The following is a 16577-nucleotide window of genomic DNA, read 5'->3' as shown; positions in this document are numbered from 1 at the left end:
GAATAATTAAAATAAGATTTTCATCTTGAGAATTTCCCTTTTTTGAATGTGTAAATGGGATGGGTAAGCATCATCTTTAAACTTGGGCACTGGCCAGGCACGAAGTCAGAAGATCAAAACCAGCCTGGCCAACATGGTGAAACCCTGTCTCTACTAAAAATACAAAAGTTAGGCCAGGTGCGGCAGCTCACGCCTGTAAACCCAGCACTTTGGGAAGCCGAGGCAGGCGGATCACGAAGTCAGGAGATTGAGTCCATCCTGGCTAACATGGTGAAACCCCATCTCTACTAAAAATACAAAAAATTAGCCAGGCGTGGTGGCGGGTGCTTGTAGTCCCAGCTACTCAGGAGGCTGAGGCAGGAGAATGGTGCGGAGCTTGCAGTGAGCCAAGATCACGCCACTGCAGTCCAACTTGGGCAACAGACAGAGCGAGACTCTGTCTCAAAAAAAAAAAAAATACAAACATTAGCTGGGCATGGTGGCACGCACCTATAGTCCCAGCTACTTGGGAGTCTGAAACAGGAGAATAGCTTGAACCTGGTAGGTGGAGGTTTCATTGAGCCAAGATCATGCCTGCACTTCAGCCTGGGCAACAGAGAGTGAGACTCCGTCTCAAAAAAAAAAAAAAAACTTGGGCAAGCCTAGATAGGTATGATTGTGATATCCAGGAAGAAGCAAGGTATTTAGAAGTCAGTGTTGGGCCAGGCGTGTTGACTCATGCCTGTAATCTCAGCACTTTGGGAGGCCTAGGTGGGCTGATCACTTGAGGCTGGGAGTTCAAGACCAGCCTGGCCAACATGGTGAAACCTTGTCTCTACTAAAAATATAAAATTAGCCAGGCCTGGTGGCTCATGCCAGCTCCTGAGGCAGGAGAATCGCTTGAACCTGGGAGGCAGAGGTTGCAGTGAGCCGAGATTGTGCCACTGTATTCCAGCCTGGGCGACAGACTGAGACCCCATCTCAAAAACAAAAAACAAAAAAAAGTCAGTACCTCAAAGGGGGTACAAAGATTGTGCCCAGATGTGTATATAATCTTTCACTGCAAATTAAGTCTTTGAAGCAAAATCTAATATGAAGGCCAGGCACAGTGGCTCACGCCTGTAATCCCAGCACTTTGGGAGGCCAAGGCAGGCAGAACACTTGAGGCCAGGAGTTCAAGACCAGCCTGGCCAACATGGTGAAACCCCGTCTCTACTAAAAATACAAAAATTAGCCAGGCATGGTGGCTTGTGCCTGTAATCCTAGCTACTGAGGAGGCTGATGTGGGAGAACTGCTTGAACCCGGGAGGCAGAGGTTGCAGTGAGCCAAGATCACACCACTGCACTCCAGCCTGTGCGACAGGGTGAGACTATGTCTCAACAACAAAACAAATAAATAAACAAAATCTCATATGAGTTCCCAGTTACTTGCTCATTGTTAATTGAGATCACATAGGTTTTATTACTAGTCTGTGACAGTGCACTCCTATAGTCACTTAACGAGTAAAGGAAAAATTTATTTGCTTTCTGAAAATGTGTACTTTTCTATAGTATTCTAAAATTAAAAGCTATTTTGGAACTATCCACAAGTGACAACATTTCAGGGAATTGGTGATATATCAGCCTCTATGTTCAGTGACTTATTCGTGTGACTAGATCAGAGTCGGCAAACTTTTTCTATAAAGGGCCAGATAGCAAATATTTTAGGTTTGCAGGGTATATGGTCTCTGTCACAGTCATATACCTCTGCCATTGTAACAAAAGCAGCCAAAGACAATACATTAATAGAAATGAGTGGTTGTGACTGTATTCCAGTAAAACTGTTGAAACAGACGAAGGGCCAGATTTGGCTGATGAGCTATAGTTTACTGACTCCTAGACTAGATCATTTAAAAAAAAACAAACAGAAATCTCATATAGAACAGAAATCTCATATAGAAAAACAGAAATCTCATATAGAACCCTACTACATAAAACAAAACATTTTGTTGGCGGCCGGGCGCGGTGTCTCACGCCTATAATCCCAGCATTTTGGGAGGACGAGGCAGGTGGATCATGAGGTCAGGTGATTGAGACCATCCTGGCTAACACGGTGAAACCTCGTCTCTACTAAAAATATAAAAAATTAGCCGGGCGTGGTGGCGGGTGCCTGTAGTCCCAGCTACTCGGGAGACTGAGGCAGGAGAATGGTATGAACCCGGGAGGCGGAGCTTGCAGTGAGCTGAGATCGCGCCACTGCACTCCAGCCTGGGCGACAAAGCAAGACTCCGTCTCAAAAATAAATAAATAAATAAATAAATAATAAAAATAAAAAACCATTTTGTTGGCCTAAGTTTCCCTTATATGTTATTTTATAGCATTTATCTGTTACGAAATCCATCAGTAAGAATATTGAGACTAACTTAATGAATATAAAAATTTGAAAAGGAAGATTATTGGATGACAGCTTCACCATCTAATTTCTTTTTTTTTTTTCCCCTGAGACGGAGTCTTGCTCTGTCGCCCAGGCTGGAGTGCAGTGGTGTGATCTCAGCTCACTGCAAACTCCGCCTCCCAGGTTCATGCCATTCTCCTGCCTCAGCCTCCCGAGTAGCTGGGACTACAGGTGACTGCCACCACACCTGGCTAATTTTTTGTATTTTTAGTAGAGACAGGGTTTCACCGTGTTAGCCAGGATGGTCTCGATCTCCTGACCTTGTGATCCACCCTCCTTGGCCTCCCAAAGTGCTGGGATTACAGGCGTGAGCCACCAGGCCCAGCCTATCTAATTTATTTCTAAATTTTGTTTGGTTTCATTGTGTCCAGAAAATATGGTTCACACAGATTAGGTAATTGCAAATGATGACACATGTTTTTAAAAGTTGACTTCACAATGTCAGAACAGGCTTTGATTGAATTGAGCTAGAAACTTGAAAGCGATGTAATAACAAATTATTGTTCCACAGTTAAATCACTAAGAACATTTAATGAGGGCTCTTACAGATAGAAAACACTTAAGACTGACATTGAAGACAAAAACTGTCCAACTGACTTGAAGTGTTAAGAATTCTATTACACAATTCTGCCGCAATGAGAACTGTGTAGATGTACAGAGAGCAAGTCGTGTTATATTTTTGGTTGTGTTATTTAATGTATTACACATGTGCTATAGATGTTTTTCTTTGTATAGTATACATGAGTGGACATGGACAGGTTTGAATATCATAAATTGCTGGTGAAGAGCTACCACCTTTCCAATCAGGGACACTCAAAAATAAGATGCTTAGATAAAATAAAATGCAAGATGCTTAGATAAAATAAAATAGATGCTTAGATGTGTCAGGAGCTGCTTTACTTTCCCCAGAAAAGCAGCATACTTGGTTTTATCTGGTGGGTTAAGGTGTAGAATTCAGCATAATTGAACATGCTTGTTTTATTATCATTTCTAAGTAGTTAGAAATTTATGTGAATATTACATTTAAACCAAACATTAAACACAATCCCTAAAGCACCTTTTTAGGGTGCTTTGAAAATCAGTTTGAAAATTACTATCTTGAGTGCTCTGAAAGCTATCCTCCAACTCTGAAAAACCATGTATATTTCAGTTTCTTACATTTATGTAGCTCTGTTTCATAAAGTATGTTGATATACATTCGCTCATGATCTCTTACCAGTTACCCCATGAGAGTTAACAGGATAGGTTGTATTATCTTTAAATTCTGCAGAATAAACTGTGTTTGTAGATGAAGGCTCACATACTGAGTTAGTGACAACCTTGATTAGTACTGTCTTCTCCTACCTGCTAGTCCAGTTTCTTTTTTTGCATCACCACACTGCAATGGAATGTGATTTTTCTATTTTGTATTTTTTAATTGAAAATATAATAACATTAACATTTAAAAGTTTTATAATCACCACCCTAATTCAGATAATTTTTTTCCTTCTTTTTAGAGACAGGGTCTCACTCTGTCACCCAGGCTGAAATACAGTAGTGTGATCATGGTTCTCTGTAGCTTTGACCTCCTAGGCCCACGCAATCATCCTACCTCAAGCTCCCGAGTAGCTAGGACCACAAATGTGCACTGTCATGCCTAATTTTTTTTTTTTTAACTTTTTTGTAGAGACAGGGTCTCGTTGTGTTGCCTAGGCTGGTCTTAAACTTCCAACCTCCCAAAGTGCTGGGATTACAGGCGTGAGCCATTACACCTGGCCTATAACTTTTGTTTTTGTTTTTGTTTTGAGACGGAGTCTTGCTCTGTTGCCCAGACTGGAGTGCAGTGGCACCATCTTGGCTCACTGCAACCTCTGCCTCCTGGGTTCAATCGATTCTCCTGCCTCAGCCTCCCTAGTAGCTGGGACTACAGGCATCTGCTGCCACACCCAGCTAATTTTTTATATTTTAGTAGAGATGGGGTTTCACCGTATTGCCCGGGCTGGTCTCGAACCTCCTGAGCTCAGGCAATCCACCCACCTCAGCCTCCCAAAGTGCTAGGATTACAGGTGTGAGCCACTGCACCCAGCCAACTATTTTGTAATATAACCTTGCACATGACTTTTTGTACAGTGAAGTCAGTGCATACGAGAGTTTTCTGTCCTTTTAAAGTATCATTATGAATATTTTTCAGATTTCTGTATAATATTTATCATTACATCACCTGGTTTTTACCTATCTTGGGCAACTTTTCTGAAATATAAGGAATCAGTTTGGGGAGAATGTGTGTGAAATTATGGTGATTAGAAACAGAACCAAAGGCCTAAAGCACAATTTATAGGAATGTTGATGAGCCAGATTTATTGGCACTTAGGATTTCTGTTTTTTCTTGGGGAAAGGTGAGCAAGAAGAGGTTATGAAAGAAAAGGCAAAGAATCTTCCTTTAGAAACAATATAAGAAGGGCTTATTTTAATGTGTTTATTAGAAGAAGGCTGCTTTTTAGGCCAGGCACGGTGACTCATGCCTATAATCCCAGCACTTTGGGAGGCCGAGGCAGGCAGATCACCTGAGGTCGGGAGTTTGAGACCAGCCTGACCAACATGGTGAAACCCCATCTCTACTAAAAATACAAAAATTAGCCGGGCCTGGTGGCAGGCACCTGTAATCCCAGCTGTTTGGGAGGCTGAGATGAGAGAATTGCTTGAACCCGGAAGTGGAAGTTGCAGTGAGCGGAGATCATGCCACTGCACTTCAGTCTGGGCGACAGAGTGAGACTCTGTCTCAAAAAAAAAAAAAAAAAAAGGCTGCTTTTTCTGTCCTTAATGGTATTTGCATTTTTATTATATTGAAAGATATTGATACAAAAGGTGAAACTTTCTGGCTTTATTATAAAAGTTCATTCCAAAATATGGCAAGTACCCTTCTAGACTTAATAATTTTACCAGTACTTGCTTCACAAAATTAGGGCAGCATCCAAGGAATTCAAGTTGGAGATTTAATAAAAAGGGGATATGAATTTCCTCTAGAAAGGATTAAGAATCATTCCTGCTAAGAACCTCGAGTGACATTTTGTTGCCTGGCAGCTAAAATAATTTGTCTCTTTCCATGAGTATGTTGTCTTGTGCTGTGTTAACTTCCTGATACCTAAGCTTAAAGTGAGGGCCAAAGGACAAATTCAGTGCCTATGTGTATTCCTAACACGTTGGTCTTGCCCTGTTTGTCTCCCTGTCCTTCTGCTCAGGTTCCATACTGCCCTCTGTAGGAAGCTCTGTAGGCAGTGTAAACGGATACCACACCTGCAAAGGTGAGAATGCCATTTCAACAGTGCTTCTTTGTTGGATGTGTTAGGACAGTGTCCATGTTTACATCTGTGTATGTTGCAATATGTGTGGAAGAACTGCTGCCAGAATGGGTGTGAGGATAAAAATCTGGGGAGAAGCAACTGTGATTTGCTGGCTATAGACCATGGACAGGTTGGCAGCCCCTGAAGCTAAAGGTATTGTAGAAATACAATAGATTGGATCACTAGATAAGGGAAATAGGGAAAGAACTCAAAGAAAATATATGTTAATCTTTGAATTATAAAGAAGTTATACTAGAGGTAATCTAGTCTAGCTCTCAGCCTCCCAGCTAGGTGACTTCTCTGTAGTTTGGAGAAGAAGGGATGGAAGAATGCTCCAAGTCCCTTAATCCCAATAGTAGTCTAAGGTTAATTTCTTACTTTGCTCCCTTCACTTTTGTTGTTCCCATGTTTAGCATTTTAAGGTATACATCTGAGTATATAATGCCAAAACCAGAAAGCAGATTAATGAGAACCATTTTGTTTTGTGTATATATACAGGAACTTTTGTATGATTTAACAGGAAGATAATCTCTAGATTCACTAGAAGGAGTAAGAGAGATGCAAATAATTCAGGAGTGAGGAGTCAAGGGACGTACTCAAAGAGCTGTCTCCAATCTGATTTCTGTTTCTATGGTACTAGATCTGACGGAGATCCAGTGTGACATGTCAGATGTAAACTTGAAGTATGAGAAACTAGGGGGAGTACTTCATGAACGCCAGGAAAGCCTTCAGGCTATCCTCAACAGAATGGAGGAGGTTCACAAGGAGGCAAACTCTGTGCTGCAGTGGCTGGAATCAAAAGAGGAAGTCCTGAAATCCATGGATGCCATGTCATCTCCAACCAAGACAGAAACAGTGAAAGCCCAAGCTGAATCTAACAAGGTACTGTGTTTATATTAGTTGCCTCCCAACATCAAGAGGAAGAGATAGCTATACCAATGTTCCTGCCCAAGCCCAGGCATCTGGGAGAGAGACATGGGCAACAATCCGGGCTGTGATGGGCAGTATGTTTGACTTTCTAAATGACTAATATGCCTTAACTCTCCTAGAGAATTTTCTTATGAAATTAGAAATTGTTAGCCGGGCGCGGTGGCTCACGCTTGTAATCCCAGCACTTTGGGAGGCCGAGGCGGGTGGATCACGAGGTCAGGAGATCGAGACCACGGTGAAACCCCGTATCTACTAAAAAATACAAAAAATTAGCTGGGCGTGGTGGCGGGCACCTGTAGTCCCAGCTACTCAGGGAGGCTGAGGCAGGAGAATGGCGTGAACCCGGGAGGCGGAGCTTGCAGTGAGCCGAGATTGTGCCACTGCACTCCAGCCTGGGTGACAAAGCAAGACTCCGTCTCAAAAAAAAAAAAAAAGAAATTGTTATAAGTTAGATTCAGAAACAAAACCAGATATGTTTGCAGAAAAAGAATAGCCCTCCCCAGAATCATTAGCTCATTGAGAATGGGATCTCATTTTCTATATGATGCTATAAGCAAGACAAACCATTCTTATCAAAGTACCTTTCCAATTCTTAGAGGGATCTAAATAACAGTGATTACAGTTGATTCTTAAGATTGACATGTGAGACTAGGAAAAATATCAGAAGATATAATACCATAGAAAATCCTGTAGGAAATTTTCACCAAAATTTTAATATTCCCATTGAGCGTGGCATCTCATCTCCTTCAAGATATGTTATCATCATATCTAGGTATTTTTAGTTTATTGGGATTAATAATTCCTTCTTATTGTGTTCTACTGATGTGTTATACATAAAAGAAACTCAGATCCTGCCATTTAGATCTTCATTTTAAAATAAAAATTGAAGTAGAAGAGTTAAGTATCTTAACACCACTAAACAAGTCGTTGATAGGATCCTAGTAGAACCTATAATAACCGCCCAGTTTTCCAATCATTTCTACCACACACACAGCTTTGTTTCCTGTCCAGAATCTCATGGCATGCATGACGTTGTTTCTCCTAGGCCTTCCTGGCTGAATTGGAACAGAATTCTCCAAAAATTCAAAAAGTAAAGGAAGCCCTGGCTGGATTACTGGTGACATATCCCAACTCACAGGAAGCAGAAAATTGGAAGAAAATTCAGGAAGAACTCAGTAAGTTTTCACAAGAGTTTTGCAGATTTGCTAAGTTACTTGTCTTCAAAGCAAGTAGAGAATTTCAGCACATCCTATAAAACAGGAATTATTTTTAGTTAATTTTTATAAATAAGCAATTAGGGCCCAGATGGGCCAGAGCATGAGCCTAAATTGGGAAGAAAATTAGAAATTCCACTCAAAGAGTCAGAAGTTTGGCTTTCTTGGGCAAGTCAAACCGATAATCTCCTGTGATCAGGAACCAAAGAGATGCCAGGAACAGTGGCTCACACATGTAATCTCAGCACTTTGGGAATCCGAGACAGGAGGATTGCTTGAAGCTAGGGGTTCAAACCAGTCTGGGCAACATAGCAAGATCCTATCTCTACAAAAAGCAAGGAAAAACAAATTAGCCAGGTGTGGTGGCATGAGCCTGGAGTCCTAGCTACTGGGGAGGCTGAGGTGAGACGATTGCTTGAGCCCAGGAGTTCAAGGCTGCAGTGAGCTATGATTGTGCCACTGAACTCCAACCTGGGCAACAGAGGGGGACCCTGTCTCCAAAAAAAACATAACGAAAGAACTAAAGAGAGTATTAATGATAAAAATGAAAGATGGAAATAATAAAAATATTCAATAAAGAGATTAGATAAATTGTGTACTCATAATATTGAACTGTAAACAGTGTAGATGAATTTTTTTTAATTTAATTAATTTTTTTTTTTTGAGACGGAGTTTTGCTCTTGTTGTCCAGGCTAGAGTGCAGTGGCAGGATCTTGGCTCACTGCAACCTCCACCTCCCGGGTTCAAGTGATTCTCCTCCCTCAGCCTCCCGAGTAGCTGGCATTACAGGCATGTGCCACCATGCCCGGCTAATTTTGTATTTTTAGTAGAGAGGGGGTTTCTCCATGTTGGTCAGGCTGGTCTGGAACTCCTGACCTCAAGAGATCCACCCACCTTGGCCTCCCAAAGTGCTGGGATTATAGGTGTGAGCCACCATGCCTGGCTTTTTTTTTTTTTTTTTTTTTGAGACAGGGTCTTGCTTTGTCACCCAGGCTGGAGTGCAGTGACACGATATAGCTCACTACAGCCTCGACTTCCCTGGCTCAAGCAGTCTTCCTGCTTCAGCCTCCTGAGTAGCTAGGACCACAGGCATGTGCTACCACAACTAGCCAATTTCTAAATTTTTTTGTAGAGATAGGGGCTTGCTTTGTTGTCCAAGCTGGCCTTGAACTCTTGGGCTCAAGTGATCTTCCCACTTGAGGAGTTCGAGAACAGCCTGGGCAACACAGGGAGATCCCATCTCTACAAAAAATTAAAAATTAACTGGGCATGGTGGCGCATACCTATAGTCCCAGCTACTTGGGATGCTGAGGTGGGAGGATTACTTGGGCCCTGAAGGTTGAGGCCTCAGTGAGCCATGATCGTGCCACTGCTCTATCCTGGATGATAGAGTGAGACACTGTCTCAAATAAGTAAATAAATAAATAACGCTTCTGGGGTCATTTCCTGCAGTATATTAGGAACATAACTTAGGGACCAGGCCAGTTGTTGATAATGTAAAGGAATACATTCCCTCATTTCCTCTCTACAGATTCCCGATGGGAAAGGGCCACTGAGGTGACTGTGGCTCGGCAAAGGCAGCTAGAGGAATCTGCAAGTCATCTGGCCTGCTTCCAGGCTGCAGAATCCCAGCTCCGGCCGTGGCTGATGGAGAAAGAACTGATGATGGGAGTGCTGGGGCCCCTGTCTATTGACCCCAACATGTTGAATGCACAAAAGCAACAGGTCCAGGTGAGCAATATAGTAACAAAGAAATTGAATCACATGAAACTGGGTTTGAATGTTTCTCCCAGTAAGTAGATTTCATGTGATCCTGGACAAGTCATTTAATCTCTCAGTCTCAGTTTAAATGAGGTATTTATAAGGTGTTAATCATGGTGCCTGTAAAATAGTAAACAGTCAAAAACTCTATTATTAATAGAGACAGTAAGATGAGTAGATATGAGAATGGAGAGTTTTTCTGACTAAATTATGGAATTATATTTTACTTGTGGCTGGGCGTGGTGGCTCACACCTGTAATCCCAGCACTTCGGGAGGTCGAGGTGGGTGGGTCACAAGGTCAGGAGATCAAGACCATCCTGGCTAACACGATGTAACCCTGTCTCTACTAAAAATACAAAATTTAGCCGGGCGTGGTGGCACGTGCCTGTAATCCCAGCTACTTGGGAGGCTGAGGCAGGAGAATCACTTGAACCCAGGAGGCTGAGGTTGCAGTGAGACTAGATCGTGCCACTGCACTCCTGCCTGGACAATAGAGTGTGACTCCATCTCAAAAAAAAAAAAAATTTTTTTTTTACTTGTAATCCCCTGTGATAGTGATCCACATTACTTAATATCTTATATCTGCTGGCTTTACATAGGATTTTCTGTGATCAAACCTCAAAAAAATTGATTTAAGTGCCTAACATCATAGAAATTTCGGTTGGTCAGGCCGGGTGCTGTGGCTCACACCTATAATCCTTATAATCCTAGCACTTTGGGAGGCCAAGGTGGGTGGATCACCTGAGGTCAGGAGTTCAAGACCAGCCTGCCCAACACGGTGAAACCTCGCCTCTACTAAAAATACAAAAATTAGCTGGGCGTGGTGGCGGGCGCCTGTAGTACCAGCTACTCGGGAGGCTAAGGCAGGAGAATTGCTTGAACCCATGGGACGAAGGTTGCCATGAGCCAAGATGGTGCCACTGCACTCTAGCCTGGGCAACAGAGCAAAAACTGCTTCAAAAAAGAAAAAAAAAAAGAAAGAAATTTAGGTTGGTCAAAATTACATCATTTCCAATGAAATCCTGCCTGGAGGCTTTTCCTTCTTTTACATTCTCCCACAGCCTGGTCCATGTCTTCTCAACTTACCAAGTTCCTTAAATTAATCTTACTAAGAGTACTTTTTGAAGGAACTGCTTCTTTCAGTTCCTGCATCCAGGTAATTATTGAGTCCTACTTAGTCTACTTACAAATATTTTTCTGATCCGGAGTTTTCAAACTTTTTGGTTTCAAGAACCCCTTTTATTCTCTGAAAAATTACTGAGGATCCCCAAGAGCTTGTGTTTATCTATTAACATTTATTGTATTAAAATACTGAGGAATTTTAAAAGCATATATTTAAATTTTTAAAATAGCAATGATAAAACCATCACATTAACCTAAGTAACATATTTTTAATGAAAAGATAGCATTTTCCAAAACATAAAAGTTTGATGGTAAGAGTGGCATTGGCCGGGCACGGTGGCTTACGCCTGTAATCCCAGCACTTTGGGAGGCCGAGGCACTTTGGGTAGATCACGAGGTCAGGAGATCAAGACCATCCTGGCTAGCACAGTGAAACCCTGTCTCTACTAAAAATACAAAAAATTAGCCAAGTGTGGTGGCGGGTGCCTGTAGTCCCAGCTGCTCGGGAGGCTGAGGCAGGAGAATGGCATGAACTCGGGAGCCGGAGCTGGCAGTGAGCCAAGATCGTGCCACTGCACTCCAGCCTGGGCAACAGAGTGAGACTCTGTCTCAAAAAAAAAGAAAAAAGAAAAAAAAAGGTGGCATTATTTTATATCTTTGCAAATCTTAATTTCTGGCTTAATAGGCTATTCTTATATTTGCTTCTGCATATCTGTTACAATATCGAATGCCACGTGGCCTCTGGAAAACATCATTGAACATTTGTGACAGCGCAGAAATTTTAAAAGACAAATAACATCTTAGTATTATTATGAAAATGGTTTTGACCTCTGTATGTCTGCTAATCCTAGACCCTCCCCTGAAGTGCCTTTCACCAGCCTTAATCTCTACTCTGCTTGGAGAACTACTCGTTCTTTATTGTCACATCTAGGGAGCCTTTCCTGATTTCTGTCTTCTGCCATTTGTCATCCCCAACGGAATTAATCACCCTATTCCGTGCTTTCACAGTTCTGTGTTGCATGTTCACATCAGAGTTTAATCATTTTTACTTTTGTTACATTTTATTATAGTTCATTGTTCACACATTTGTCATTTCATGAGGCTATGTCTTATTTATTTTTGTGCAGTGTAAATACTGAGTACTTTCTATAAATTATCTCATTTCATCCTTATAACAGCCAAAATAAGTACTTTACTGTCCTCATTTTACAGATGAGGAAGCTGGGGTTTGAGAACTTGTTAAATCTTGCCTAAGGTCATACAGCTAGTAGGTGACAGAACCAGGATTTGAACATAGGCAGTCTGACTCCAGATCCTGTAATCTTAACTTTTTTGATGAAAGCAGCAAGGGATATGAAAAGAAAAAAAAGCCATAGTCATTGCCTTAAAGAAGCTCTTTGTCTAATTATGCTATATTATAAAATACAGATTTATATGCTCTTCGAATTCTAAGAAAGAAACTAAGAAAAACAGACACTGAGAGTTGACATGGCAAGCCCAGCTAGTAATACAGCTGACTCTGGGATCCAGTGTTCTGAACTCCCAACTCAGAGGCTTGGCCATTGCATGGCAAAGCAGATGAATGCCAACTTTAATTTCTCAGCCATGTCTGGCCTTAGTAACTGACATTGAAACAGAATGGAACAAATAAGGAAAAGAAATAAAATAGGAACAATCAGTGATCCTTTCAAAGTAAGTTTTTATTAATCAATTGTTAGGTGATACTGCCTCAGCCTAATAGCCCAGTCCTTTAGTTTTCTGGCTTATTTTTTAAAGTAGTTGGCACTATTTGGCACAATCCAACATCAGTTTTTGTTTTGACACTGCTTTTTCTTTTTTGGAGACAAGGTCTCACTCTGTTGCCCAGGCTGGAGTGCAGTGGTGCTGTCTCAGCTTATTGCAACCTCGGCCTCCTGGGTTGAAGCAATTCTCGTGCCTCACCCTCCCGAGTAGCTGGGACTACAGGTGTTCACCAGCATGCCCCACTAATTTTTGTATTTTTAGTAGAGACAGAGTTTCGCCACGTTGGCCAGGCTAGTCTTGAACTCCTGATCTCAAGTGATCCTCCCACCTCGGCCTCCCAAAGTGCTGCAATTACAGACATGAGCCACTGTGCCTGGCCTGACACTGCTTTTAGATAGATCTGTTCTTTTCCTGTGTAAACATCTTGGTGTCATTTCTGTTTCAGTTTATGCTAAAGGAATTTGAAGCACGCAGGCAACAGCATGAGCAACTGAATGAGGCAGCTCAGGGCATCCTAACAGGCCCTGGAGATGTCTCTCTGTCCACCAGCCAAGTACAGAAAGAACTCCAGAGCATCAATCAGAAATGGGTTGAGCTGACTGACAAACTCAACTCCCGTTCCAGCCAAATTGACCAAGCTATTGTTAAGAGCACCCAGTACCAAGAACTGCTCCAGGACTTATCAGAGAAGGTGAGGGCAGTTGGACAACGGCTGAGTGGCCAGTCAGCTATCAGCACCCAACCAGAGGCTGTAAAGCAGCAATTGGAAGAGACCAGTGAAATTCGATCTGACTTGGAGCAGTTAGACCACGAGGTTAAGGAGGCTCAGACACTGTGCGATGAACTCTCAGTGCTCATTGGTGAGCAGTACCTCAAGGATGAACTGAAGAAGCGTTTGGAGACAGTTGCCCTGCCTCTCCAAGGTTTAGAAGACCTTGCAGGTAAGTTGGGGTGAAAAACATACTTCTGCCATTATTAGAGGCAAGCAGAAAGAAGGAATGGGTTAGGAGTAGTCCCAAGATTCTAGGATTCCCTTACATAATTTTTAGACTCAGAATGGTGTTAAACCAATTCCTTCTCCTAGTCGCAGTGAGAACTGCTGTGGTTGTTACACAGTGAACACTTAAAAATGTGAAGGTTTACATAGCATAGTCCTAAAGATAAAAGCTCTAATAAAATTTCAATCAGCAAGTAGAGATTCATCCCCATAGATGTACTAATAAATGGAGTTCCACATATACTCTCATTGATACCCACTTTTTTTTTTTCTTTTTTTTAATATTATGCACACCACACACACAGGGTCTTGCTCTGTCACCCGGGCTGGAGTAAAGTAGTGCGATCATGGCTCACTGCAGCCTCAATCTCCCAGACTCAAGTGATCCTCCCACCTCAGCCTCCCAAGTAGGTGGGACTATAGACACATGCCACCATGCCCAGCTGATTTTTTTTTTTTTTTTTTTTGAGACAGAGTCTCACTCTGTCGACAGCCCCAACTGGAGTGCAATGGCACGATCTTGGATCACTGCAACCTCTGCCTCCTCAGTTCAAGCAATCCTCCTGCCTCAGGCTCCCAAGTAGCTGGGACAACAAGCACGTGCCACCATGCCTGGCTAATTTTTGTATTTTTAGTAGAGACGGTGTTTCACCATGTTGGCCAGGCTGATCTTGAACTTTTGACCTCGTGATCTGCCCACCTTGGCCTCCCAAAGTGCTGGGATTACAGGCGTGAGCCACCGCACCCGGCGATTATTTTTATTTTTAGTAGAGACAAGGTCTTGCTTTGTTGCCCAAGCTAGTCTTGAACTCCTGGGCTCAACTGATCCTCCCACCTCAGCCTCCCCAAGTGTGGGGATTACAGGCATGAGCCACTGCACCCGGCCTTTTCTGGACTTCTTATGATAACTTGGTAGAAGAAAAATTGTGTCATTAATTTATTATTTATTTTTCTGGAAATGTTTATGACTTTCACGTTTACTAGCTAGAAGTCAAAGTTTACTTCTGTTACTTAGATCACCTTACAAGGTTGATATGAGGATTAAATAAGATAGTGTATATGAAGGAGCCTAATTATATGCCTCTTTTTGGTAGGGCCTCAAGTAACATTAGCTCCCTTCCCCTAAGATTAGACCATATACTCTCAGCAAACATTTCAAATGCCAGGGTTCAGGCTTTATTTATTTCAATTTTATTTTCTCATTTCAGCTGATCGCATGAACAGACTCCAGGCAGCTCTTGCCAGCACCCAGCAGTTCCAGCAAATGTTTGATGAGCTGAGGACCTGGTTGGATGATAAACAAAGCCAGCAAGCAAAAAACTGCCCAATTTCTGCAAAATTGGAGCGGCTGCAGTCTCAGCTACAGGAGAATGAAGAGTTTCAGAAAAGTCTTAATCAGCACAGTGGCTCCTATGAGGTGATTGTGGCTGAAGGGGAATCTCTACTTCTTTCTGTACCTCCTGGAGAAGAGAAAAGGACTCTACAAAACCAGTTGGTTGAGCTCAAAAACCATTGGGAAGAGCTTAGTAAAAAAACTGCAGACAGACAATCCAGGCTCAAGGATTGTATGCAGAAAGCTCAGAAATATCAGTGGCATGTGGAAGACCTTGTGCCATGGATAGAAGATTGTAAAGCTAAGATGTCTGAGTTGCGAGTCACTCTGGATCCAGTGCAGCTAGAGTCCAGTCTCCTAAGATCAAAGGCTATGCTGAGTGAGGTGGAGAAGCGCCGCTCCCTGCTGGAAATACTGAATAGTGCTGCTGACATTCTGATCAATTCTTCAGAAGCAGATGAGGATGGAATCCGGGATGAGAAGGCTGGGATCAACCAGAACATGGATGCTATTACAGAAGAGCTGCAGGCCAAAACAGGGTCACTCGAAGAAATGACTCAGAGGCTCAAGGAGTTCCAGGAAAGCTTTAAGAATATTGAAAAGAAGGTTGAAGGAGCCAAACACCAACTTGAGATCTTTGATGCTCTGGGTTCTCAAGCCTGTAGCAACAAGAACCTGGAGAAGCTAAGAGCTCAACAGGAAGTGCTGCAGGCCCTAGATCCTCAGGTAGACTATCTGAGGAACTTTACTCAGGGGCTGGTAGAAGATGCCCCAGATGGATCTGATGCTTCCCAACTTCTCCATCAAGCTGAGGTCGCCCAGCAAGAGTTCCTCGAAGTTAAGCAAAGAGTGAACAGTGGTTGTGTGATGATGGAAAACAAGCTGGAGGGGATTGGCCAGTTTCACTGCCGGGTCCGAGAGATGTTTTCTCAATTGGCAGACCTGGATGATGAGCTAGATGGCATGGGTGCTATTGGCAGAGACACTGATAGCCTCCAGTCCCAAATCGAGGATGTCCGGCTATTCCTTAACAAAATTCAGGTCCTCAAATTAGACATAGAGGCCTCTGAAGCAGAGTGTCGACATATGCTAGAAGAAGAGGGGACTCTGGACTTGTTAGGTCTCAAAAGGGAGCTAGAAGCCCTGAACAAACAGTGTGGCAAACTGACAGAGAGGGGGAAAGCTCGTCAGGAACAGCTGGAACTGACACTAGGCCGTGTAGAGGACTTCTACAGGAAGTTGAAAGGACTCAATGACGCGACCACAGCAGCAGAGGAGGCAGAGGCCCTCCAGTGGGTAGTGGGGACCGAAGTGGAAATCATCAACCAACAATTAGCAGATTTTAAAGTAAGTCTTAACCTTGTTTTTCTTTTTCTTTTACATGTATTTATCTGCTTGTAACTTGGAAACCAGTCAAGTATACATTTTAGCTTCTGTCCCTAGTTTTATTATTGTCACTTCCATCACCATGAAAGCACACTGTCTGAAGACAAAATAGGCTCTTGGACTTCTGAGCAAACTGGTTTGAGCATTTTTCTTTTTCTTCTTCTTTTTTTTTTTTTGAGACAGGGTCTCTCTCTCTCTCACCCAGGCTGGAGTGCAGTGGTGCGATCTCGGCTCACTGCAGACTCGACCTCATAGGCTCAAGCGATCCTCCCACTTCAGCCTCCCAAGTAGCTGGGACCACAGGCGCCACCATACCCGGCTAATTTTTTGTATTTTTTGTAGAGACGAGGTTTCGCC

The 16577-nt window shown here is 42.7% G+C and overlaps 1 protein-coding gene across 25 annotated transcripts in view; it reads left to right on the top strand.

The window, feature by feature from the left end:
* Nucleotides 1-16577, top strand: part of MACF1 (microtubule actin crosslinking factor 1) — a 408649-nt gene that overhangs the window by 292692 nt on the left and 99380 nt on the right. For 22 of the 25 annotated variants that reach the window (XM_055255176.2, XM_055255175.2, XM_055255173.2 and 19 more), the window contains 6 exons: nucleotides 5632-5694; nucleotides 6374-6615; nucleotides 7709-7838; nucleotides 9409-9608; nucleotides 12950-13445; nucleotides 14710-16181. In XM_055255176.2, the coding sequence (XP_055111151.1) occupies nucleotides 5632-5694; nucleotides 6374-6615; nucleotides 7709-7838; nucleotides 9409-9608; nucleotides 12950-13445; nucleotides 14710-16181 (2603 nt within the window). The remainder of the gene's footprint in view (nucleotides 1-5631; nucleotides 5695-6373; nucleotides 6616-7708; nucleotides 7839-9408; nucleotides 9609-12949; nucleotides 13446-14709; nucleotides 16182-16577) is intronic. The other 3 variants (XM_063627777.1, XM_063627776.1, XM_055255168.2) reach the window with 1 other exon arrangement.

This window comes from Symphalangus syndactylus, chromosome 12, assembly GCF_028878055.3.
Source record: "Symphalangus syndactylus isolate Jambi chromosome 12, NHGRI_mSymSyn1-v2.1_pri, whole genome shotgun sequence".
In the NCBI taxonomy this organism is placed as follows: Eukaryota; Metazoa; Chordata; class Mammalia; order Primates; family Hylobatidae; genus Symphalangus; species Symphalangus syndactylus.
The sequence above is the reverse complement of the archived record's forward strand: the minus strand, read 5'-3'. Positions and strand labels throughout refer to the sequence as shown.